Genomic DNA, 23,772 nt, shown 5'->3' with positions numbered 1-23,772 from the left:
AAGGGTGATCTTCCCGTGCTCAGGCTCTCCTCGCTGGTCCAGGGCCACTAACATGCTGAACCTTCACCGAAACTGGATTTCTGGCTCCAGCTTCTCCCCTCGTGAGTTTCAGTCAGGCAGCCAGCATGATTAGTCTAAAACCAAGCCTGATCGTTACATTTCCCTGCTCAGATCCCCTCCCACCCCTGCCAGGGCTCCCACTGCCCTCAGGGTCCAGCCCAGCTCCTTAGATCCTGCCCTGTCTAGCCTCGCTCTCTGAAGAGCCTCCCCGTGGACCTCCTAGCAGACACCCAGTCTTTCCCCGGAGCCTTTGCACATGCCACGCCCTCTGCCTGCCCTTCTTTTCCCGTGTGCCTTAATAACCTTTGCATGTTCTTCAGGGTTCGGCTCAGGCATCGCTTCCTCCAGGAGGCTTTCTCAGGCCCCACTCCCATCCTGCCTGTGGGTAGGCTGGGATCTGCTCTCTGTCAGAGCCTCATCTGCCCACTCAGTGTGGGCCTGTATGCTGTGTCCACGTGACGCTGGGCTCCTCGAGCCAGGCGTGTGTCCAACTCCTTTTCTCATCTCGGCCCTCAGTGCCAAACTACTGAGCGGGCCCTACGGAATGAGGACTTTAGTAGAACCTTCCCGCCAGGTTCTTAGTTTAGGAAACATATTCTTCTTTTCTTCTTCTTTTCTCCTTCTCCTCTTCCCCTCCTCCTTCTACTGCTGCTGCTGCTGCTTCTGCTTCTCTTTCTTCTTTTGTTCAGAAGCCAGAGTGTGCCTCTTCAGAGAAAGAGGGAGAAAGCTCCTCCAGAGGGGAGTGGTCACGCCGCAATCCTGTCTCTTCCATCTCTGCACCCTGTTGAGATTTGGGGCACACACATGTGCCCAGTGTGTTTTTCAAGCCACCAGGTCTGGGACTCAAACCTGTGGTCAGCCATGTGTGATCTGGTTCCCTTAATCACCAGGCCATGGGCCAGCCCTAGGAAACTCTTGCTCTGGTGTGGAGGGTGGATTTATGAGTGCCAGGCAGGAGGCTGGAGGCCAAGGAAGGCTGCTGCAGGGTCCAGGGGAGGTGTCTCCCATTTGAGCTGGGCAGTGGCTTGGGGCAGTTGTGAGAGATGAGTGGCAGGTGGAGGGGGAGGCAAAAGGGAAGCAGCTGGGACAGTTTTGGGGGCGAGCCACAAAGGACTCAGTAGATGGCTGCCTGAGTGAGGATGGAGGTGCTGAGTTCAGATTGAGACACCTTTGGGCACCTCAGGGGCATCCAGAGGAGGCCCCTCAGTGGCCTTTGGGTATCTGGGGTTTGGAGCACAGGGTTGGGGTGGTCTGAGAACAGATCCTTACAGGGCCCTGGGTGGGTAGGAAGGGGGAAGTGAGGGGGTGCAGGCTGCAGCACACACTGCGCAGCGATGCTGGGATCAGCGCCACCTAGTGGCTTCCTGATTACCAGATTGTCAGCAGCAGGGTGGGATTTGGTCCCCATGACCCCATGAAGGGTTCCTCAGTCTAGTCACCAGGAAACATGGCTGCCAGTGCCCTCCTGCCAACCCAGGCCCTTATTCCCTCCTGTGGAGACGGGAGCCCAGCACTCCAGGAGCCTTAAACCTGCTCTGGTTGAAAATGCTGTGTGAGGGACCAGCAGATGGCATAATGGTTATATCGCTAGACTCCCACGTGGTTGACCACAGCTCGAGGCCCTGACCTAGTGACTTAAGCTCATACCAGGCGCATGTGTGTGCGTGCCCAAAGTCCCGAGAGAAGAATGGAGGAGAAGGGATTGCGGCATGACCATCCTCCCGGGAAGTGATTTCTCACTTTCTGTCTCTCTGTCTCTCCAGAGAGCACACGTGCCCTATAACAAAAAATCTCTCTTAAAAAAATGCTGTGTGCACTTGAACAGATACTTCCCATCTTTGGTCCTCGACTTCTCTGGCAGCTGTGTCCTCCTGATCTGGCGACTTGCTGGCCACCCCCTCTCTTTGCCTCATCCAACCTGTCAGGTTCCCCTCAGTGGCCTCACATGCACACACCAGGGTCCCAGCCTCACACAGTTTTCTTCTGCCCAGTCTGGGAGGTTCCTACAAACAGTTAAGTTTGTAGGATGAGGGATGAGGGATGAGGGACCGGGATGATTAATCCTTAGGGAGTGACATTTGGTGAAAAAACAAATGCTTATTTAAGCAGGAAGAGCCAAAGGCCAGAGGGGAGAGCGGTTTGTGTGGTGGGGGCAGAGAGTCCTTCCTGATCCCCCTTTCCCATCACACCTGACACTCAGGCCAGTCTCCCATCCCAGGTTCACACCCCTACAGGTCTCTTTGGGAAGATCTGGGCACAGTGGTTAAACCCAGCCCTGGTGCCAGCTGCTGGATTCAAACCCTAGCTATACCATTTACTAGCTGTGTGACCTCAGGTAGGTTCCGTAGCCTCTCTGTGCCTTAGTGTCTCCTCCTGGAGACAGAGACGAGGGTGTCCAACCACCCCTTGCTGAGGCTGGCCTGCGTGGAGACAGGAGATGTGCAGTGACCTTGGTTACGATGACCGCCTTGGAGGCCTCTCTCCTTCACTGAGCCCCGAAAGCTGCTCTGCAATTGCTCTTGGGGGATGGCCGTGGTTGGGGTTCTACTGTCCCCACCCTAGTCCTTTCTCTCTGGGAGGGACAGAGAAGTCAGGTCACTTGGCCGAGCTCAGGTAGAGGCAGGGTGTCACCTAGGCTGCCCGCGCTCTTGCAGTCCCTGTTTTCGTCGTTGTCTGGGGACCGTGCTGGGCCCTCACGCGCCTTCCCCACATCTACAGCAAGAGGCACTGGGGGCCAAACTGTGGCTGCCTGCTCCCAGCACACGGGCCAGGGGCCCCAGCTCTTTTATTTTCTCTCTCCTTCTGAGCACCCCAAGGCAGGCCAGCGGGTCCTGATCCTCGCACACGTGCGAGGTCCGTCTGCTGTATGTCCCCAGGTGTGGGCTACTCTCTGGGCCAAGGCTAAGGGTGGGATCATGTTCTCTCTCCAGAGAGGCTGTGATCTCTGGGAAGCGACTGGGCTGCAATGGACTGGGCCCCTCGGACCTGCCAGGGAAGCCCTTGGCCAGGCTGGTGGCTCCACTGCCTCCGGACACCCAAGGTAAGGGCTGGGAGCTGGGCAGGGCCAGGGAGGGCGGTAGTCCTGCTCCCGGTCATGTCTGTCTGCCGCCCATCCTCATCTGGCTGTCTCTTTCTCTCTCTGGCTCTGTGTCTCTGGCAAGCCCCAATCTAATTCTCTCTCTGTTGTGCTACTAACCTCTCTGAGCCTCCACTTCCTGACTGTGAAATGGGGACAATTGTGCCTGCCTCGAGGGGGTCTTGTGAGGAGGAACAATTGTGAGGACGCATGTCAAGAGCCTGGCACGTGCCAGGGCTCGGCGGACGGCGGCCGAGGCTGTGATGGGCTGTGCCTGGTGCTGGATGGGGCTGTCGCTGCCGTCATGCTCTCTCTGTCACTGTTTCTCTTCCTCTTCCTCTCCATGCCCCCTGTCCGCCATTTCTCTCTGCCTCATGTCTCAGTCTCTCTAGGTCTCTGTCCTCTGTCTCGATGTGGAAAGTGCACAAGACTGGGAGTCAGGAAACCTGACTTGCTGTGTGATCTTGGGCAAGTCACTTCCCCTTTTGGACCTTAGTTTCCCAAGCTGTAAAACAGGGGTACTTGGCCTTACCTGCCTCCCTCCTTCCCAGGGCTGCTGGGAGGATCATGAACAAGCCGTCAAGTGAGGGGGTTTCCTTCTAGGCAGGGGTCATTGCTGTGGTTGTTTTCGTTGCTGCTTCAGGACCCCTGTCTGTCTCTCTGGGTCACTGGGTCTCTGTGTCTCTGTCCTAGTCTCTCTCTGTCTGTGTCTTTGTCTCCCTCCCTGAGTCCTAGCTCAGTATTTCTGAGCCTCCCTGACCCTGCAGGACCACCTCATTGCCCTCTCCCCCTCAGTGCTGGTCATACCGCTGGTGGACAAGGAGGCCGGGGCTGTGCCAGCCGTCCTCGTGGTAAGAGCCTGTCTGGGCTGCGGTGGGAGGACCTGGGGAGAGGGAAGAGACGAAGCCTGTTGGGTTGTGCGTGCGTGCGTATGCGTGGGTGTGCATGTGCGTGCATACGTGTGTGTGTGTGTGTGTGTGCATGTGCATGCATGAACACAGCAAACTAGGATGGTATGAGGGGACCTGAGGCGTCTTGGGGTCAGCCTAGCCCTCAGCCTCCTTGAAGGAGCAGGGCGAAGTCACTGGCCAAATCGGAAACTCCCCGAGGGCTGTACACCCCCATGGACTCTCAGCCCCCGCGGAGCTGTGTGAGCCCAGCCCTTGGCACAGTGCTGACCAGGTTCCTCTTTGGGATGCCCCAAGATGGGTTGGGGGCAGTGCCCAAGAGGACATGAAACAGTGAAGTAGGAAGTGGTTCAGAGACACCAAGGAGGGACGGATGGACAGAAAACATTGACTACTAGAGACAGTGTGGGAGCCCCAACCAGAGATGGGATGGTTGGAGTGAGGACGCCCGCAGGGAGCACATCAAGTCCCAGCCAGACCTGGGACTGAGGCTGGGCAAGTGGGGTGGGCTTCCTGGAGTGGGTGATCACGGGAAAGGGAAGAGGAAGTGCCTTGGTGGGAAGAGGGGCTGGTTTTCATGGTGCAGCTAGGCCAGGAACCCCGGCCAGGGCCCACCACTGCCCTCTGTGGCAACTTACAGAGCTCTGGGTTTCTGCTCTATTGTAGGGGAGGAGAGGAGGCTCGAGCTTGTCTTGCCCTAGAAAACAGAGCGAGTGCTCCAGTCACCATCACTGGGGGTCTGTGCCCACCAAGGCAGCGGCCACCCCAGTAAGAAGCAGGCTTAGGGGCATGGGCAAATACATGAGCCAGTTCAGTGCTCCCAGGGTACTCCTCCCAGCTCATTAGAATGGAATGAAAGGTTTCCAGGAGCCTGACCTTTCCCCTGCTGGCTGGAGCTGGCAGCTCTGTGGGAAGCAGGGGAGAGAAGAGGAGGGTTTCTGTCTTGGGCTCCTCTCTGCTCATCTGCCTGGAGGCGGGGTGGACGACAAGATCCCTACTTGGCACCACTTTGCTCCCTGTCGAGGAGGACCAGGGTGTGGGGCAGCGTGCAGAGGTGCAGGGTGGAGAGGCTGTGATCAGTGGCCCGCCTCCTCAGTTGAGGGAAAGGGGCCTAGGGGTGCCAGGAACCTGGGAAGGAGTTCCCTCTGTTGAGGTGAGACTGTGAGAGCTGGGTCAGAGGGAAGCACGGGGAACATCATTGAGAAGGTTGTTCTTCTTGTGGACTGGGGGGTGGCTGCTATGCCCCTTGGCTCATTTTGGCCCAGGAGTCCAGGCCTCAGCCTTCTTCCAGGAGAGAAGAGGCATGTGTGTATGTGTGTGTGTGTGTGTGTGTGTGTGTGTGTGTGTGCATGCTTGTGTGTGGTGGCAGCAGTAAAGTCAGATCACTTAAATTAATTAACTTAATTAATTAATTTAGAGAGATTTTTGCTATAAGACATATGTGCTTGCTGGAGAGACAGAGAGACAGAAAGCGAGGAATCATCCCCGGGGGGGATGGCCACACTGCAATTCCTTCTCCTCCATTCTCCTCTTGGGATTTTTTGGGCACGCACACATAAGTTGCCGGGTCCAGGACTCAAACTGCTGTCGATTCTGTGAGAGTCTAGTGATGTAACCATTATGCCATCTTCTCATCCCAGATCACTTAAATTTAACTCACCAGCAATTCCTGCTCTGGGCCCTGCCTTGCCCGGGCTGGGTGCCAGAGCAAACTATTTCTGCTTTGTGAGAGTTCTCAGTCTAGGGGAAGCAGGGACACCCCGAGGTCACCACAGGTGCTCTGGAACATCAAGGGGTGCCTCATGGTGGAGAAGGAATTTGATGGGGCTTGGGAGCCTAGGCAGGAGGTCAGCAGGCAGGGAAGGGAAGGGTATTCTAGGCAGAGGGAACAGCATACACGAGGGTGGGGGGTGTTGAGGGAAGATGTGACCCTTGGCAGCCTGAAGTGTGGGGTGCACTTCCATCATCGAGGAAGATGTCGCCTGGGGTCGGGCTGTCAGGGGAAGTTTCTGACAACTGTCCCCTCTCCTTCTCCAGCTCCCTGGGCAGTGAAGAGCTCTGGGAGGTGTTTGGACGATTCAGTCCATCTCTCCTGCAGGCGTCACCTTCCCACTCATGCAGAAATGCACTTCCCCAGAATGGCCCTCTCCCCAGAGCACACATATGCAACAAGTGCTGCCCAGGTCACGGGATTGCACATCCTCCCCAGGGCAGAGGAGGCAACTGTGGCCGGGTCCTGAGAGCAGCAGGTGCAGAGGACAGAGGGGCTGCCACAGGCAGACCTTTGGAAGGGCTGTCACCAGCTCCTTCCATGCAAGCCCCATTCCCCTCTCCGAGTCTTGCTCTTGTCATTGATTCATTTACCACCTCCCATCAATGGAAGAACTCGTTCTGGAGTACTCACTGCACCAGGACTATGCCAAGTGCTGGGAACACGGAGGTGACCAGGACAGACCTCAGGCCCTGTCTTCACAGACAGTCTGGAGGGCATTAAACAAGGGAGCAAAATAAGGACAGCATTGCAAATGACGGCAGGTGCTAGCAAGGAGGCCAGGCAGCCTTGCAAGGAATGCTGGGGCCCGGGGAAGAGAGGGTCTACAGAGGGCTCTCAGGTAAATGCTGTCCAGGTGCAGGGCTGGGTGGTGCAGGGCTGGGTTGTTCAGTTCTGGGCCTTTGCAGTTAGTAGGCAGCTCGAGGCACCTCAATTGCAGAGTCTTTGTGTGGAAAGAGTCTTGGTCTCTGTTTTTCAGTTCTAGGATAACAAGTCCCTTTGAGGAGTGGGTGGCCCTCGGTCTCTGGCATTTGAGACTTAATTTCTGCCCACTTGTCTCCCAGCTGTGCCAGCCATGCCAGCTCTATATATGGGGATGGTGTGTTCATGCCATTAGCCATGTTGAACTAGGCGAGGGTGGGGCCTGGGGACTGCACTGGCTTTTAACCCTCTCTATAGCCCATTGGGCCTCAGACACCTGGCCTGATTAGCAAGAGCACGTGCAAGTGTGTGTTCCTGTTGGTGAGCCAAAGCTGTGTGAGTGTGTCAGAGTGATCGCATGTGTTTGTGCATGGGGGTGCTAGAAGCGTGTGCATGCCTCTTGGGTATACGAGCTTGACTGTGTGCGTGAAGGTGTACAGGTGGATGGTGTGGACACTGTAAGCGTGAGTGTGCGGATACCTCTGTGACTGCACTGTGTATGTCTGTGCACACATGCACCTGAATATCCCCGTGGGTTAGCGTGAGTGTGTTGGGGGGTTCTGAGGTTCTTCATGTGAATGTGCATGTGCATTTGGCCGAGGCAGCCCAGGACTGTGTGCTGCAGGCTGTGGAGGCCCCCTTGGGAAAGAGGACTCCACAATTCTTTCCTCTCCTTCGGCCTTTCTAATTTTCCAGCTCTGTACCTGGGATCAGGCCGTTTGCAGCCCAGAAGCTGGTTGCTCCCACAGTCTTAGAGGGATCCCACACTCCCCTTTGCCGAGAGATGGGTCCAGATGGAAGGAACGAGGAGGGTGTCCTCCTCCATGTACTAACAGTTAAATGCCAACGTATTTATGTAAACTGCATGAGAATGAACCAACTCCCTGTCCTGTGCGAGTCATCATAGAGGGAGCCTCCTCCAGAGCTTAAACCCCACCATCTTCCGCAGCCTCGGTCTCGTCCAGGTTTTTCTGCCTCCTGTCTTGCTCCTGCCCATTCATCTACACCCCAGACACTATGGCCTTCAGGTGCTAAAGCCTGCCCTAGCTCCCCAGTACTCTGACTTCCTAGCCTGGCACCCAAGGCCCTTCCCTCTGTGACACCATGGGCCCCAGCCTTGCCTAGTCCTCAACTCCACACTTCACCTACCACCCAGCACTCCAGGACAGCTTCCTGCCAGCATGGTGCCCTCTCTCCAGGCTCTGCTTGCCCTCCCCAGGCTTCAGTGCCAACTCAGGAAGCCTCCCAGATGCCCTCCCCCTCTGAGCTCCCACAGTCCCAGCCAGGCCTTGAGCTTCCCGAGAACCTGCTGGTTGGTCTCCTCCTCTCCATCTGCTCCTGGCAGGGGACCCAAAGCAGAGGCAGGCAGGGCTGCTAAGTGGGGAGGGAGGATGAAGGGGGGCCCCAGTGTAGGCACTGTGGGGAGCTCCACAGGCGGTGAGCAGCTTTGAGTAGGCACCGGAAGCCTGACGCAGGTGGGGAGCCTTGCTGGCAGGGCCTGTATTGGGCCCCTAGCCTGCCACCTCTCCTTCCCCCTCTCTCATTTTCCTCGACAAGCACCCAACCAGGGATGAGAGAAAGGACTAACAGACTATGAAGGATGGGCCGACTATGAGGGGGCTGACACAGGAAACTTGGAGAGGGACAGGTGATTGGGCCGTCTGGAGAGGTAGGGAAGAGAAGGGGCAAGAGTGGGCGGTGCTATCCTAGCTCTACCACTTTTTGCTACGTGACCTCAGGCAAGTCACTCAACCTTTCTGGGCCTTGGCTCAGCGGCAAGGTGGACCCTTGCATCATATGATGGTGAGAAGCCATGCAGGGCAAAGCACTTCATCAATCTGCTCATTCATTCGTCCATCCCCCCCCCACACACACACACACAGCAGAGGCATCTGATGGCCCTCTGCCTTTGTCCTAGACCTAGGGACAGCTCAGACCCTAACTCAGATAGGCTGAGGCTGATACCACTAATTCTACAACGGGGGCCTGACGGGCTGCATGCGCTCCAAGATGGAGAGGGGTCCGAGGCCCTCTTCTCCAACACCTGGACTGAGCTGTCACTGGGTCAGTGATGGAAAAGGCAGGGACAGAAAAGTACCACTTCTTTGCATCAGCCCAGGAAGGCGTCTTGCAGGAGGGGCTTTTCCTGAGCTGTGTGGTCAGAGGACCGGCTTATCACGCAAGTCAAGGCTGGAGTGTGTGTGTTTGTGGGGGACTGTGTGTGCTGGCATGGGGAGGCACCCTGGCAGAGACAGAGGCTGGGAGAGTCCGCAGCCTGTCCTCTGTCCCACCCCTCCAGGTGCACTGTGGCCAGCTGAGCGACAGGGAGGAGTGGAGCCTGCAGGCGGTGGAGAAGCATGTGAGTAGGGCGTGGCTGCTGCTGGGAAGATGGCCTGGCCAGGAGGGTGCACAGACCCGGCTCTAGCCCGGCTCCCCCACCCTTGAGCTATGTGAACTTGAGCAAGTCTCGGTACCTCTCAGCCTGATTCTGAGGCTCTTTCTTCTCTGAGCTTTTATTATTATTATTTTGTGTGTATTTATGTGATTTTAACAAGGACTTACGACTCTCGGTGGGTGCTGGGAATATGGAAATCGGACCCTGTCCTGTCTTGGAAGAATTTGGGGGTTGGGGTGGAGAAAGACCCCGTACTTGGTTGTTCAGGGACGGAGAGAGAGTGGGAATCCTGGGGAGGAGTTGTTTGTGTGGAGGCGGGGGCGATGGTACTGCCCGGCAGGCCCAGGGAACGGCTTAAGCAAAGGCGTGGAGTCCCGCAGCGCCTTGCGCTGTGAGGGCAGGGTGATGACGTGCTGACCGTCTGGCCCGTCCCAGACCCTGGTGGCCCTGCGGAGGGTGCAGGCCCTGCAACAGCGCGGGCTCGGCGCGGCCCCCGGAACCGTCCAGAGCTCGGAGGAAGACCAGAAGGGCGCCACTGAGTACACGGACCAAGACCGAAAGATCCTGCAGCTGTGCGGTGAGAGCCCGGCCTAGGCTGGTGGTCTGGGCAGGCCCCCTGGGCAGGTCCCGAGGGCGGGGCCGGGGCGAACCCGGAGGGATGAAGGCCGGGCCCATGGGTGGGCGGAGCCTGCGAGGTGGGCGGAACCTGCGAGACAGACCAGCCCGCAAGGTGGGCGGGGCCTGGGCAGCACTTAGGGCGTTGTGGGCAGTGCGGTCACTTGGAGTCGGAAACAGCAGGGGGCAGAGCCTTGGGGGAGTCTATGGGCTAGGCGGCGTCTGAGGGACCTGGCTTCGAGGTGGGAGTGGGGAAGGCCTTCTCTCTGACCCGGCCCCGCCTTTGCAGGGGAACTCTATGATCTGGATGCCTCTTCCCTGCAGCTCAAAGTGCTCCAATACGTGAGTACCTGTGCCCCTCCGCCCTGACTCCCTCCAGGGACCAAGGTCCCCTTAAGTCCTCCATCTCAGTTCGATTTCCGACGTCCCGCCCCAGCCTCTCTTCAACCTGCCCCAGAGCCTCAGAGAGACCGGAGACTGGGGGGAGGGGTGGCCCCAGGTCCGTTGTCAGCCCCTCGCTCTGTCTGTCCTTCCCTCCCAGCTGCAACTGGAGACCCAGGCGTCCCGGTGCTGCCTCCTGCTGGTGTCAGAGGACAATCTCCAGCTTTCCTGCAAGGTGAGGACCCAGGTCCATTGTGGATGGGTGAGGGCTTGGGGAGGAACCCGGGTCTTGGGGGGGGAGGCTGGACCTGGTCTTTGTCTTAACCACTCCGTCCACTCGTCCCCCAGGTTATCGGAGACAAAGTGCTGGGAGAAGAGATCAGCTTTCCTGTGAGTCCATGTCTGTGCCCTGTTGGAGTCTGCAGGGCTGCCAGCGAGGCAGGAATCTAGAGGGACTGGCATCCTTTGGAATCTCTTGGAATCTGATGGAATATTTGGATCTTGGGATCTTCTGAGAAATGTTGCAAGAGATCATAGCCTCATGCTCAGGCTCCTTTAGGAGACTTCTCTTGTCATCCACAGAGAATTTCCTTGGGACTAGAGCACTCGAATATGGCTGGCTGGATCAGTGAGAGTATTTCTGGATTGGTTTCTGTTAGACTCTGTTGAGATCAATGAGCTCCGCCCTCAGAGTCTGCCTACCTTTCTCCCAGTTGGGGAGAACCTCCTCTACGGGGGCTCCTGCCAGTCCCTCCTCCCCGTCCTGCCCCCGAGGGCTGACTCTTCTCACCATTTGCACTGAATGAACAGTTCGTTGAAACTTACAGCCTTGGTAGTGGGTGTGGGTTGAGGTCCTCTGATCTGGGGAGAGCTGGGCCCTGACTCAGCCTCTCTTCACTTCCCAGCTGGCAGGACGCCTGGGCCAGGTGGTGGAAGACAAGAAGTGTATCCAGCTGAAGGACCTCACCTCTGTAAGCCATGACCTGGCTGAACCAGGGGAGGGGAAAGGGGAACCCCCAGAGATGGGACAGGGCAGCCGAGGAATGGGGGAGACATCCTGCTGTTCCATCCCAGCCCTGCATGAGTCCCTTAGAGCTGCCTACTGCAGAGCGGGGTGGGCTGGGCAGGAAGCATACTCCCTCTCCTTCCCTGGCCTGACTCCCCTTCTTGCCTGCCCTTTGCAGGAGGATGTGCAGCAACTTCAAACCATGTTGGGCTGTGAGCTGCAGGCCATGCTTTGTGTCCCTGTCATTAGCCGGGCCACTGACCAAGTGGTAGCCTTGGCCTGTACTTTCAACAAGCTTGGAGGAGACTTGTGAGTCTGGATGGGGCAATGTGGATCAGGAGGCGGGGCTGAGCTGGGCTCCACAGGGTAGCATGTGGGAGGAGTACCAGACAGGGTTTCTATCCCAGCTCCAGCAGTGGTGGGCTGACTAGTTTGCAAGAGGCTGGAGTTATGGGGGCTACTGGACCCTTGCAGCAGCTGCTGGCTGAGGCACCGGTAATCGCTGACCTGCGGTCATCCATTTGGCTTACTTACAGTCATGTTGAGGTCCAAGCCTGTTCCCCTTCTCTTTCCCCACTTCTTACAGCTTAGGTTATCCTCCCACTTGCTGTTCCTCCCACTTGCCATTTCCTGTTTCTACATTACTATTGGAAACTGCCTCATGGGGGGTTGGGGCAGGTGAGCTCTGAGATGGGTGAACTTCCTAGGACCCGCAGAGCATCATCGACACAATGCGCAATGGCTGAAGGGAAAAAGCTCGTGGCTGGGATCACCTGAGGGTCTTCTGAGCCACTGACAGGGCAATTGAAAGGATGGTACAAAGCCGGGGGGGGGGGCAGGGCACAGTGTATGGGTACACAGACCTAGAGGCTTAGTCAGGAAATCTCAAGATCTGAGGTCAAACTTGGACTCTAGCATTGGTATTGGAAGTAGATCTCACAATCTACACGAATTCATTCATTGGCAGTAGCTGCCTGAATCATGCTGTTGAGAATGGATGTCTGTTTGGTGAGAAACAGCGCTGTGTTTGATGAGCCATGTCTGTCCTGGGTGCAGCTCACACTGGGGCTTGCAGGTCTGGCAGGTCATGCTGAGTTCTACGGGCAGGTGTGGCGAAGTAGGCAGAAGCGGGGTCGATTCTGATGCAGAGTCACTGGCAGGATTCTTGGCTGGGGACTAAACAAGCAGGCTAGGTCTGAGGGCCTACAGCACCTGCAGGAGGAGCCTGGAAAGGTGGGCTCTGAAGAGGTGTGAGAACCCACGGCTGAGGTCTGCAGGGGTGGGGCAGAGACCCTGGAGTCCTAACATTGAGCAGCAGGACCTGTCAGCATGACACTCTGGAGACAGTTGGGCAGGCCTGGGGAATGAAGACGGGGACAGGCGGAACCAGCTGACGCAGGGCCGCTGTGGGATCTGTGGCATTTGGCACTGGTAGGCATCCTGGTGATGGGAGGATTTCTGATATTTAACACACCCTGAACACCTAGCGAGTCTCCCGTAGCGCTGGCCAGGTGGCCTTCAGAGGAGCTCTGGGGAGGGAATGCAGAGTAAATGGGAGGTCCAGCAGGGGCCATGACCTCCGGCTGCTGGCCATGGGACTGGCTTCTGGGATGGTCCCAGACCTGAAGAAGAGGTGGTATCAGAACAAGGTGGGGGCCTGGGGACAGCCCTGAGGCCCAGGGTTGGGGCAGAGTCATGTCTGGGTCCCGCTTATTTCAGGGAGTGAGTGTTGAATGACTGCACAAGCCAGAGAGGGGCAGGGGGCCTCGGCTCAGAGCCACAACTGCAGAGACGCTTCCTGGAACTTAGCCAAATAGCCAGAGGATGGGGCTCCAGAATCCCTTGTCTGGGAGGTTGAGGGGCTGGTGGTGGGGCCTGGGGTTGGGCACAGTTAAGCAGTTATCACACACGCCCAGATATCGCCTCTGTACCAGGCTCTGCATTGGCCATGTGGTGGTACAGCCATGGCCCCCACCTTCAAGACTTTTCAGGGCATAGTGGAGGAGGGTGGGAAGGGTATCCTAGGTGGAGGAACAGTGTGGAAAAGGCGCAACGGTGTGAAAGAGTCGGAGGTTTTCTCAGAATGCTGAGAAACTGCACATGGCTGAACTGAGAGATGCCCATGGATATGGGGCAAGGGGAGGGTGGGACCAGCTGAGGGGCCTCAGATGCCATGGTAAGGGAGGTAGGCAGGCAGCCTCAGGGCAGGGGGGTTGGGATCTAGAGCTGGACATGGACAATAAACATGAGTAGGGGGTACCCTGGCAGTGAGGTTCCCTGAGGCCAGCCAAAACTGGGGCGAGGCCTAGACAGGGAAATCTGGGGGCAGAGAAATGGGGGCTGAAGCAATCTCCATGATTCCCACCGTCGGTCTGCCGAGCTCCCTGCAGCTCATTGGTGACAAATCATTTGGTAGCCAGACTGAATGACCCCAGCAGGCCTTGGGGCTGATCTTGTCAGGCGTCAGGCGAGAGCTAGATCTGTTAGTGCCAGCACTGCTCTCCCCATCGCCACCTTGGGGTGTCTGGAGGAGCTAGTCAGGGTCAGCAGAGTCCAGTAAGAACAGGGTATGACAGGGGCTGGACAAGACAAGGCAGTGCCACCGCCCCTCCCTGAGGCTGGAGGGCTGCCTGGAGGAGAGAACACTGTGCTGTAGCCTGGAGAAGTCTCTAGATGGAGGGAGCCCCCATTCTGAGGGAAGGCTGGTCCAGGCACCTGGCAGTGGAGCAGCCCCGTGGAGGAAAGGCATGGTTAGCTGGTGGATCTCTCGGTGGGGCACTTCCCGGCAGGATGGAAGTAAGGAGATGAGGAGAGAGCCCCGTGTTCCCCCTCCTCTTCTGACCCCATGCCCTCCCCCAGGTTCACAGCCCAAGATGAGCATGTGATCCAGCACTGCTTCCACTACACCAGCACAGTGCTCTCCAGCACCCTGGCCTTCCAGAAGGAGCAGAAGCTCAAGTGTGAGTGCCAGGTGAGTGACCTGTCTGCCAGCTCTCATCTCTCAAGGCAATGCCTCTGTCTCCCTGGGTTAGCGGCAGCCCTGCCCTAGCCTAGGTAACCTAGGCACCTGGAAGCTGCTTAGGGAGGGAGGTCAGTATAGGTAACCTAGGCACCTGGAAGCTGCTTAGGAGGGAGGTGACTAGCGCCTCTGGCCCCAGATGCTGGCTGCAGTACTGTGTGCGATCTCCCTCTAGTGTTCAGTGTGGGTCCTGCAGCACATCTGGGCAGCAGAGTCCTAGGTGAAGGCACAGAGACTGCGGAGAGTCCTACCCAACTTCACTGAGGCAATCCCTGCCTCCACTCCTCACCCCTCCACTTCTTCACTTAATATCCAAATGATGTTACTAGACACTGAGAGTTTCCAGCCTTTCCTGGGAGCTGTAGGGGGCAAGTGAGAGACCCTAAGGCTGTTGGAAATGGGCCTCGATAAAATGACCCTTGCTTTTTGTAGCCCCTCTGATCTGATATCCACTTCCTCCATTCCAGGCTCTTCTCCAAGTGGCAAAGAACCTCTTCACTCACTTGGGTGAGCACTGCCCTCCTCTACACCCAGCTGTGGGTGGGCGAGGGGGCCCGGCCAGGGGAAAACTGGGCCAGGCGCTCCAGCCCCATGTTACCACTGCCCCACACTTCTCCCTCCGCAGACGATGTCTCTGTCCTGCTGCAGGAGATAATTACAGAGGCCAGAAACCTCAGCAATGCCGAGATGTGAGTGGATCTACCAGGGCCTGGAGGGCCTGGCTTCTGGCCTTACCACCTCCTTTCCTTCCCACGTCCCCCCTGCCTGTATTCTGGGGATCTCAACACCTCTGGGTGCTCTTTTACCTCTGTCTCCCTTATAGACTACAAGACCCACTGACAGCAGGGTGGGGCTAGCTTAGCTTGCCTAGGTCCCAGCTCCCAACACACTGCTGCCCCATGGGAGGTGCTAAATAAACAAAAACAACAAACAAAAAACATGCCAATGGAGGAGTGCCTAGATTCTGCCAACCCTGAGCCTCCCAGGCCTCAGAAATTCGGCCTTAGCCTGATGTCATGAGACTTGAGACTTAGTTGGAGGGGTGTAAGGCCCTGCGGACCAATCCCCCACTTCCCACAGCTGCTCCGTGTTCCTGCTGGATCAGAACGAGCTGGTGGCCAAGGTCTTCGACGGGGGCGTGGTGGATGACGAGGTGAGGGTGTGCGGCGGGAGCCTATGGCCCTGGGAGCCCTCCTCGCCAGAGCTACGAGATCCGCATCCCCGCCGACCAGGGCATCGCGGGCCACGTGGCGACCACGGGCCAGATCTTGAACATCCCAGACGCATATGCCCATCCACTTTTCTACCGCGGCGTGGACGACAGCACCGGCTTCCGCACGCGCAACATCCTCTGCTTCCCCATTAAGAACGAGAACCAGGGTGCGGCCCGCAGCTGCGCTAGAGCGGAGGGGCGGGGCCGGGCGGGGCTCGGCGGGGGGGGGGCTGAGGGGCGGGCCCGGGCGGGGCTCGGCGGGGCGGGGCCTGAGCGGGGCGGGGCGGAGACTAGCCGAGGGTGCGCAGCCCTTCCGCCCCGCGCCCTTTGCATCCTGGAGCAGACCCGAGGAGGGTTCCTAGTCATGGGACGTCCCCCTTCCTTGCTTGAAAAGGGAGGCAGGTCTCCGCCGGGTCCCCCACCGGTCGTTCCTAGCCCCTCCCCCTTCCCCAGAGGTCATCGGTGTGGCCGAACTGGTGAACAAGATCAATGGGCCGTGGTTCAGCAAGTTCGACGAGGACCTGGCGACAGCCTTCTCCATCTACTGCGGCATTAGCATCGCCCATGTGAGTGGGGATGGCGACCCTCCGTTCTCCTCCAACTGTCTCGCCTTGCTTTGTCCACATGGGTCTGCTCCCTGGGCCAGGACTCAGACCGTCCCTGCGCGTTGCTGTGCAGCCCTCATTCCAAGTTGTCACCTCCATCTGAAAATTGGGGACACAATTTCCTGTCCTGTCCCAGAACCAGGAGAAGCCCCAGCAGTCATGATCTCCCCACTTTTGGGGAAGTAACTTCAACCCAAACCTCTGGTCAGTTTCTTTTGGGGAAATGTTGGCCTCATGGTCCAGGGCTGCTGGGAGCTCTGGCCTGGGATGCCAACCCTGAGGTCTCCGAGTTTATTCTCCTTTGCATCTCTTTCTCTGCCACGTGCCTTGGGGTCCTGTCACTGCAGACTGGGTCAGACATGGAATGGGGTGCAAAATGCCAGATGCCAAAAGGACTTGAGGAGGAGGAGTGAGGTCTGAATGAAAGTGAGGTGGAGTCTTACTCCGGGCTGGAACTCAGAGGCTCAGACTGGAGCCAGAACGAGACAGGAAGGGGATTCTATGTGGCTCCTTTGTCCCAGTCCAGGGCATTTCTAGGATTTTACTGCCATTTTGTTTCATCTTTCTCATCTTTCTCATCTTTCCCCCTCTACCCTAGTCTCTCCTGTACAAAAAAGTGAACGAGGCCCAGTACCGCAGCCACCTGGCCAATGAGATGATGATGTACCACATGAAGGTGAGGCCTACACGGGGTGGCTCCCAGGGCCCTAGGGCCACCAGCTCCTCTGCACTCCTCCCTGTGTCTGGGGCCTTTGGAGACCAGGTCTAGGCTGGGCTTTCTGATTGCTCTCTCCTGAGCACGAGAAGAAGGGCCGAGCAGAAGGGCCCAGAGCAATGCCTGGCCTCCTGCTCATGCTGGGAGCAGTCTACCCACCCCTGCTTACAGACTCTCTTCCCAGCTGATCTGGGCTTGGTCCTAAGGCTGTAGGTAGCCAGAGGGACTGGTCCCTGGAAGAACTTGGTTCAACCACATAGTCCCCATATCCAGGAAGTAAATCCCATCTTTGGCTTTACTGATGCTAGGAAGCTCACCCCGGGCCTTCCTCCTGGTTTCCCTGGGTATTGTGGTCAGGCAGGCCTGGGAAGTCCAAATTGCTAGGCTTCTATCCCGTTCTCTACTCTGGGAAGAAGAGCTAGCTCAGTTCAGAGCACGTGGTAGTTATTATCTCATGGACACTTCCACTCACTGGTGTCCGAACCAAAGCATCTGGACTGTGTAGACAGGATCAAAGCTGTAGTAGGAACGGTCAAGTCTAGACACTGGGAGCTCCCACCCCAAAGAAGGAATACTAGAGCTAGTGTCTAGAAAAGGCTGCCACCGTTTCGGGGTGTCACTGAGCATGTTCTCCATCTTTGTCGAGGATAGGCTATTACTGATTAGGGGTAGTCACAGGCTGGAGCCATGGTAAGCGGGCCACAGGGCTGAGGGAAGGGTTTCTCTTCCCACAGTGAAGTCCATGGAGTAGGCAGCCCAACCGTGGTGCATTCTGGGCAACGGCCCCTCCCCCTACACACACATTGGTGGTGGGAATTTGAGGGTGAGGACTCTGAGTTCGGTGGAGGCTGTCTTTAACACCCTGGCTGACCCTCTAGGTCTCTGATGATGAATATACCAAACTCCTCCATGACGGGATCCAGCCTGTGGCCGCCATCGACTCTAACTTCGCCAGTTTCACCTACACCCCTCGCTCTCTGCCTGAGGATGACACGTCGATGGTGAGTTGGTCCTTCCCTGCTGGACTGGAGGGGCAGAGGGTGCACAGCCAGAGATGTAAGAGAGCTGTGTCTGAGAACTCCCTGGTCAGACAGAGGAATCAGGGAAGGCCATGGAGTCTTCCTTGGGGGTGGCGTTTACTGTCACAGGGCCTGCCAGGGGCCGGGGGGGACTGGATGGCCCCCCTAGCTGCTCGTGGACCAGGACTGCCTGGGACACAAGGCCTTGGGATTTGTACGCCCTCCCTAATTTGCTAAGGTTTTGTATGCTCATGGCTCCAAGAGTTCTTAGTTCTTAGATCTCTCTGATTTCTGCAAGTTCATGGCTCTGAAGATGCTAGGTTCTGCTATTTGGGGTTCCCTGGTTTAGAGGTAAGGTTCTCAGGCTCTCAAGTTGGAGAGTGGGGCACCAGGAAGAGCTGTGGCAGGGGCTGTCCATCTGAGCACCCCCTCTGCCCTCTCCAGGCCGTCCTGAGCATGCTGCAGGACATGAATTTCATCAACAACTACAAAATCGACTGCCCGACACTGGCCCGGTGCGTGCGCACAAAGCCCCGGTTTCTGTCGCCCTCTGTCCTCCTCTCTCACACCTTTTGCTCCCTGCATTCTGGGAAGGGGTCTTTCTGAAGACAACTACGGGAGGTCCGGTCTTGCGGGGGTCAGAGAGGATCTGTGGATGAGAGGCAAATTTTCAGACACTGGGAAGAAACGGGGCAGGCCTTGAAGGTCTTCCCAGAGGAGAGGCTGAGGCTCCTCTGTCGCCCTCTCCACCCGCCCAGGTTCTGTCTGATGGTGAAGAAGGGCTACCGGGACCCGCCCTACCACAACTGGATGCACGCCTTTTCTGTCTCCCACTTCTGCTACCTGCTCTACAAGAACCTGGAGCTCACCAACTACCTCGAGTGAGTGCTGCTGCTACGTCCCCTCCTCCGGGGCGCGGAAGCACCTCCTGTGTGCAGGCACTCCGGGCACCACCTCGTCAGATCGTCTGCACAGCCCCTTCCCCAGGAGGGCTTGCTCACCGTCACATAGCCAGTGGGTGGTGGGTCCTGTTCAGCCCAGAGCTACCCAGCTTCAAGTATTGCCTCTTGGCCAAGAAGGGGACAGGTGTCCTGACCTCCTGGACATCTCCTCCTGCCGCCACCCTCCATGTGGGATGACCTTGCTGTCCTCTGCTTCCATCCAGGGACATCGAGATCTTTGCCTTGTTTATTTCCTGCATGTGTCACGATCTGGACCACAGGGGTACAAACAACTCCTTCCAGGTGGCCTCGGTGAGACTCTGTCCTCCTCACAGCCTGCCCCCAAGTGTCTGGGGGCGTCAGTCCTCCAAGCCTGAGGAGAGGTGGCAGCTGGGGAGGGAGACCAGAGCCAGTGTTAGAGACAGGAGGAGGCGCTGCCAGGTCTGCCCTGGGCCTGCGATGCGGAGACACCAAAGGGGTGTGAGGGAGCTGTGCCCACGTCACGCACTTGGAGCCGACTGGGGTGACTGGTGTTCTCCTGGCTCTTCCAGAAATCCGTGCTGGCTGCGCTCTACAGCTCCGAGGGCTCTGTCATGGAGGTACTGCCGTTTTCCCAGCGCCTGTCCTCATGCCCTGAGGGCCAGCCCTGGCTGAGTTAGATGGTGACCCAGGTCCCCCTACCCCCAAACTATGCTGCCCAGGCATGCTGAGAGCCCGGCCACCCTGGGGCATGCCTGGCTCATTTTCTTGGAGTGGGCAGCAGGGCCTGCCTGAGCCCGCATTTGCAAAGGGGGCACCTGCCCTTGGCAAGTTTCCCTCTGGCTGTCGGGGAGCACCCCACGCACCCCCTACCTAATCCTGAAATGGGCCCTACTCCCATCACTCTCAGCTCCGCTCTGTTGAGGGTGTTCGTTTTGGTCTGTGTGCCCCCACAAGGGCAGGGTCCTGGGAGAAGGGACAAGGTCTAGACCTCTCTGAGTTCTCTGCACTTAGCACAGGGCTTGGCACAGAGTGGAAGCCCAGTTTCCAAGGTCACTTTACCCCATGCCACCTCTCACCACGCCCTGCAGAGCCCCACTCTGAGACCGGTGCTGGATCCCTGCAGAGCCCACCTCTACTTACCACCCACCCACCCTGAGACAGGTGCTGGCTCTCTGCCCTGCGAGGCCTGGTGGCAGCCCTTGTTCTACCCTCTGCTTCTGAGTGACAGGCCTTCACCAGCAGGAGACAGGGGCTTTGCCCTCTCCTCTTCACTGCCTGTCCTCGCCAGCAGAGGTTTCCCGCATGAATTAGTGTCCGGGATGCCACGGGATCATCTCAGAATGTTTCCAGCTCGCGAGGCCCTCAGAGCTGACTTGTCATTGTGCTGTGTGACAGCTGAGGAGTCTGAGGCTCACAGCCGGTGGGGACTTGCCCCAGTTCACACAGAGGGTTCAAACAGCTCAGGACAGGAACCAGGACCCCAAGTCCCCATTTCTGCCTGCTCTGCTGACCCTGGGGGCTGGGGCTGGTACCTGTTCCCTTTCTTGGGGTTAGTGGTGAGGGGGGGCCCCTGCCCCAGCTGGGTCCCCATTACTGCTCTCCCCCCAGAGGCACCACTTCGCTCAGGCCATCGCCATCCTCAACACCCACGGCTGCAACATCTTCGATCACTTCTCCCGGAAGGTAATGGGGCAGGGGCAGGGGCAGGGGCAGGCACTGGCCAGAGACAGGAGCTGAGGGAAGAGGACCCCTCAGGAGTGGGCGAGATACAGATACCCCCCACCCCGCCCCAGGACTATCAGCGCATGCTGGACCTGATGCGGGACATCATCCTGGCCACAGACCTGGCCCACCACCTCCGCATCTTCAAGGACCTCCAGAAGATGGCCGAAGGTGCCACCCTTAGCAAACCCAGGGCTTGGAGCTGGGGAGGGACTGCCAGGGAGGATTGGCAGAGGAGCAGCCCCAAGAGTTTGGGCCATCCTCCAGCATCGCCCCCTTCCCTGGTTGCATGCCTCTCCACCCCGGGCAGACCCAGCACTGGCCCCTGGTGCCCATCAAGAGTGCTCGAGGTGGCCCTGGGAGTCGTGTCCTCAGAGGGGGCGGGGAGGCTGGGCCCTGTCCTTGATCCCTTCTCCCCCCACAACAGTGGGCTATGACCGAACCAACAAACAGCACCACAGACTCCTCCTCTGCCTCCTGATGACCTCCTGTGACCTCTCGGACCAGACCAAGGGCTGGAAGACCACAAGAAAGATCGCGGTAGGTGCTGCCCTCCCTGAGACAGCATGGGCTCCACTGCCTACCTGGTTCTGTGTGGCCCCTGCATCCCGAATACCCTCTCTGTTTAGGATTTAGCCAGGCTGTGTTTTAGGGAGCCAGAAACCTAGGCCATCTTGGGGTGACAGGTAGATAGCGAGGCAGGGTCACACAGCAAGTTAGCAGCTGGTAGAAGGTGGACTGGATCTCACCACTCCTGCCCACCTGGGGCCATGCCCCTGCCAGGCTGGGGACTGGCGAGGTCAGCCCTGAGGTGGAATTCAGTCCCTGGGCCTCAGTGTGCTGTCCTGGGAATGGGCTGGCAGGGGCACAGGGGCGGGTGGCTCCCACTCCTGGGATGTGACCAGAGTATTGGCTTTCCAGGAGCTGATCTACAAAGAATTCTTCTCCCAGGGAGACTTGGTATGTGCGACTGACCTCGGGACATCCAGGTTGGGTGGGCTCCTGGCCAGGCTGGGATGGCGTGGGGCAGCCTGACCTGTGCCTGCCGGAGGGGCGAGAGCCAGGTCTGACGGCTCGATGCCCGCAGGAGAAGGCCATGGGCAACAGGCCGATGGAGATGATGGACCGCGAGAAGGCCTACATCCCCGAGCTGCAGATCAGCTTCATGGAGCACATCGCCATGCCCATCTACAAGTGAGTGCCCGGGATGGCGGGGCCCAGCCGGTGAGGGTGGGGCGTGGGCGGACAGCAGGCTCTGCTACCGAGTTTATCCTGGCCCACCTCCTCCTGAGCAGCCCCTGCCTCTGGGCGTGGCTCTCTCCTACTCTGCCTCTAAACAGGCCTGCCACTTCCTCGTCGGTCTCCATGGAAAGAGCCCCTCATGCTCTCCACGGTGCCCGTCTCCTGCCTCCCTGTCGTGGGAGTTCTGCCCGAGGACAGCCCTGTTCTTTCCTGCGGCCCGCGGTCTGTTTCCGACAGCTGACCGTGCCCCCTGCTCCCTCAGGCTCTTGCAGGACCTGTTCCCCAAGGCAGCGGAGCTGTACGAGCGCGTGGCTTCCAACCGGGAGCACTGGACCAAGGTGTCCCACAAGTTCACCATCCGCGGGCTGCCAAGCAACAACTCGCTGGACTTCCTGGACGAGGAGTACGAGGTGCCTGACTTGGATGGCGCTGGGGCTCCCATCAATGGCTGCTGCAGCCTCGATGCTGAGTGACCCCCGGGCCCCTGCCCTGCCCAGGCCTCCTCCTCCCATCCTTCACCTATCTGGCCAGGTGCACTGGAAACTAGAGCCTAGGTCCTAGGTTCTAGAACAGGACTTCCCAGGCGACCTGGGTCCAGAGCTGACCTTCCTGGGCATCGGCTTTCTCATCTGTACAATGGAAGCAAGACTTCCAACCTCTCCAAGACTTTGTTATTTGTCCTCTGAGAGCACAGGGTGACCGATGAGCAAGGCCCACTGTGTGCCTCTGACCACACCTTGGCAAGTTCTCCCCAGCCCTCCTTCCTCTGAGTGGCCCGGATGGTCTCTCCTGTGTCCATTCCCACCCTCCCAGCTCTGTGCTCTCTTCCCCTGGGGGGTTCCACCCCATGGGGTCTCCTTAGAAGGGGATGGTGGGGCGTCTGAGTGAGGTCTTAACACCGTCATTACTTCTGCCATGGGGCTGGGTACCCTGACAACCAGCGCTGGATTAAAGGGGAGCTGAGGACTGGGGATGCGGGAAGACCTGGTGGGCAGGGAGGGTCCCTGGGCTGGGACACGGGTCCAGGTGTGAGTCAGCAGCACTTCCTCCTGGCTCTGTGGCCCTGGGCAAGTCCCCTGCCCTATGTGGACAACACAGGAGGGAAGACAATCTGACAATCAGTGCTCTAAGACCCGCTCTGTAGAACCTCCACAGAGGCCGTGGGCTTCTCTGCCACCCTAGGGCACAGAGAGCCCCACCCCAGTCCCTCTGTGGTCCCCTGAGTGTGCCCTTGGCCTGAGGCCCTCCCCCTTTCCTACAGCCAGAGAGGGACCTGGCCTCAGCTCAGGCAGGGCGTCTCTCCTCTTCAAGGCCATATCCACCTGTGCCCCAGGGCCTGAGAGGCCCCAGAGGGCTGGCTTCTTGGCTTCTCGGGCCAGCCTCACCGGTGGGTTCCCTCTTCTCTGTTCTGTTCTGTACCGTGTTGTGGGGTGGGGGGAGGGGGGCCACCTGCCTTACCTATTCTGAGTTGCCTTTAGAGAGATGCGTTTTTCTAGGACTCTGTGCAACTGTTGTATATGGTCTCGTGGGCTGACCGCTTTGTATATGAGAATAAATCTATTTCTTTCTACCAATCCCTCCCCCATGGGGTGTCTGTAGACTCTGTGCAAGGGGTGGGGTTGTGAGAACAGAACCAGGAGAGACGAATGCCCTTTGGAACTCCCTGGCTACTAGAGCCCCCAGCCCTGGAGCGTAGCCCCTCTGCTGGGGAGTGACAGGGCTGTTGGAGTGCTCCCTGACCAGCTCTGAGCTGGGTGGGGAAGGCAGAGGGGTGGATGGCAGATGACGAGGGTGTGGGCAGTGAGAGGACACGCTGGCTGGCAGAGACTGCACTGGAGAGGGAAGACGGGGAGGTTGAAGCAATCAGGGAGGCTGCCTGGACTGGTGGAGGAGGCTCTGCACGGAGCCCATGGCAGCACTCACTAGGCAGGAAACACAGGCTTGGTGCCCGGCTTCGTGCAGCTGCCCCGCCCTCCCAGCTGGATGGTTCCACCTTCATTTTATTCACCCCTCACAGTGATTCCACGGTGATACAGCCCATGCTGTTGTCAAGTGGCCTGAGGTTCAGAGATGTCAAGTGATCTGCCACGGTCAGGATATGACCCTGCCTGCCAGACTCCCCTGCGAGGCCTTTACTCTGGGATAGAGGGAGAGACTCAGGGCAGTGCTCTCTTCAGTCTC

The 23,772-nt window shown here is 58.3% G+C and overlaps 1 protein-coding gene across 1 annotated transcript in view; it reads left to right on the top strand.

Moving 5' to 3' along the window:
- Positions 1-23,165, top strand: part of PDE2A (phosphodiesterase 2A) — a 64,185-nt gene extending 41,020 nt beyond the window's left edge. Inside the window, exons 7-33 of the mRNA XM_006141138.2 lie at positions 2,991-3,100; positions 3,932-3,987; positions 9,036-9,095; positions 9,567-9,708; positions 10,036-10,088; positions 10,288-10,362; positions 10,476-10,517; positions 11,033-11,098; positions 11,312-11,442; positions 13,993-14,104; positions 14,620-14,659; positions 14,778-14,841; positions 15,233-15,305; positions 15,355-15,532; positions 15,819-15,931; positions 16,569-16,646; positions 17,564-17,686; positions 18,149-18,219; positions 18,463-18,585; positions 18,870-18,957; positions 19,197-19,244; positions 20,236-20,310; positions 20,421-20,520; positions 20,777-20,889; positions 21,271-21,309; positions 21,437-21,543; positions 21,854-23,165. Of these exons, the coding sequence (XP_006141200.1) occupies positions 2,991-3,100; positions 3,932-3,987; positions 9,036-9,095; positions 9,567-9,708; positions 10,036-10,088; positions 10,288-10,362; positions 10,476-10,517; positions 11,033-11,098; positions 11,312-11,442; positions 13,993-14,104; positions 14,620-14,659; positions 14,778-14,841; positions 15,233-15,305; positions 15,355-15,532; positions 15,819-15,931; positions 16,569-16,646; positions 17,564-17,686; positions 18,149-18,219; positions 18,463-18,585; positions 18,870-18,957; positions 19,197-19,244; positions 20,236-20,310; positions 20,421-20,520; positions 20,777-20,889; positions 21,271-21,309; positions 21,437-21,543; positions 21,854-22,064 (2,491 nt within the window). The 3' untranslated portion in view covers positions 22,065-23,165. The remainder of the gene's footprint in view (positions 1-2,990; positions 3,101-3,931; positions 3,988-9,035; positions 9,096-9,566; positions 9,709-10,035; positions 10,089-10,287; positions 10,363-10,475; positions 10,518-11,032; positions 11,099-11,311; positions 11,443-13,992; positions 14,105-14,619; positions 14,660-14,777; positions 14,842-15,232; positions 15,306-15,354; positions 15,533-15,818; positions 15,932-16,568; positions 16,647-17,563; positions 17,687-18,148; positions 18,220-18,462; positions 18,586-18,869; positions 18,958-19,196; positions 19,245-20,235; positions 20,311-20,420; positions 20,521-20,776; positions 20,890-21,270; positions 21,310-21,436; positions 21,544-21,853) is intronic.
- The last annotated feature ends 607 nt before the right edge of the window (positions 23,166-23,772 follow it).

The sequence above is a fragment of the Tupaia chinensis genome, unplaced genomic scaffold, assembly GCF_000334495.1.
Source record: "Tupaia chinensis unplaced genomic scaffold, TupChi_1.0 Scaffold000047_1, whole genome shotgun sequence".
In the NCBI taxonomy this organism is placed as follows: domain Eukaryota; kingdom Metazoa; phylum Chordata; class Mammalia; order Scandentia; family Tupaiidae; genus Tupaia; species Tupaia belangeri.
This window is presented reverse-complemented; position numbering and strand designations above follow the sequence as displayed.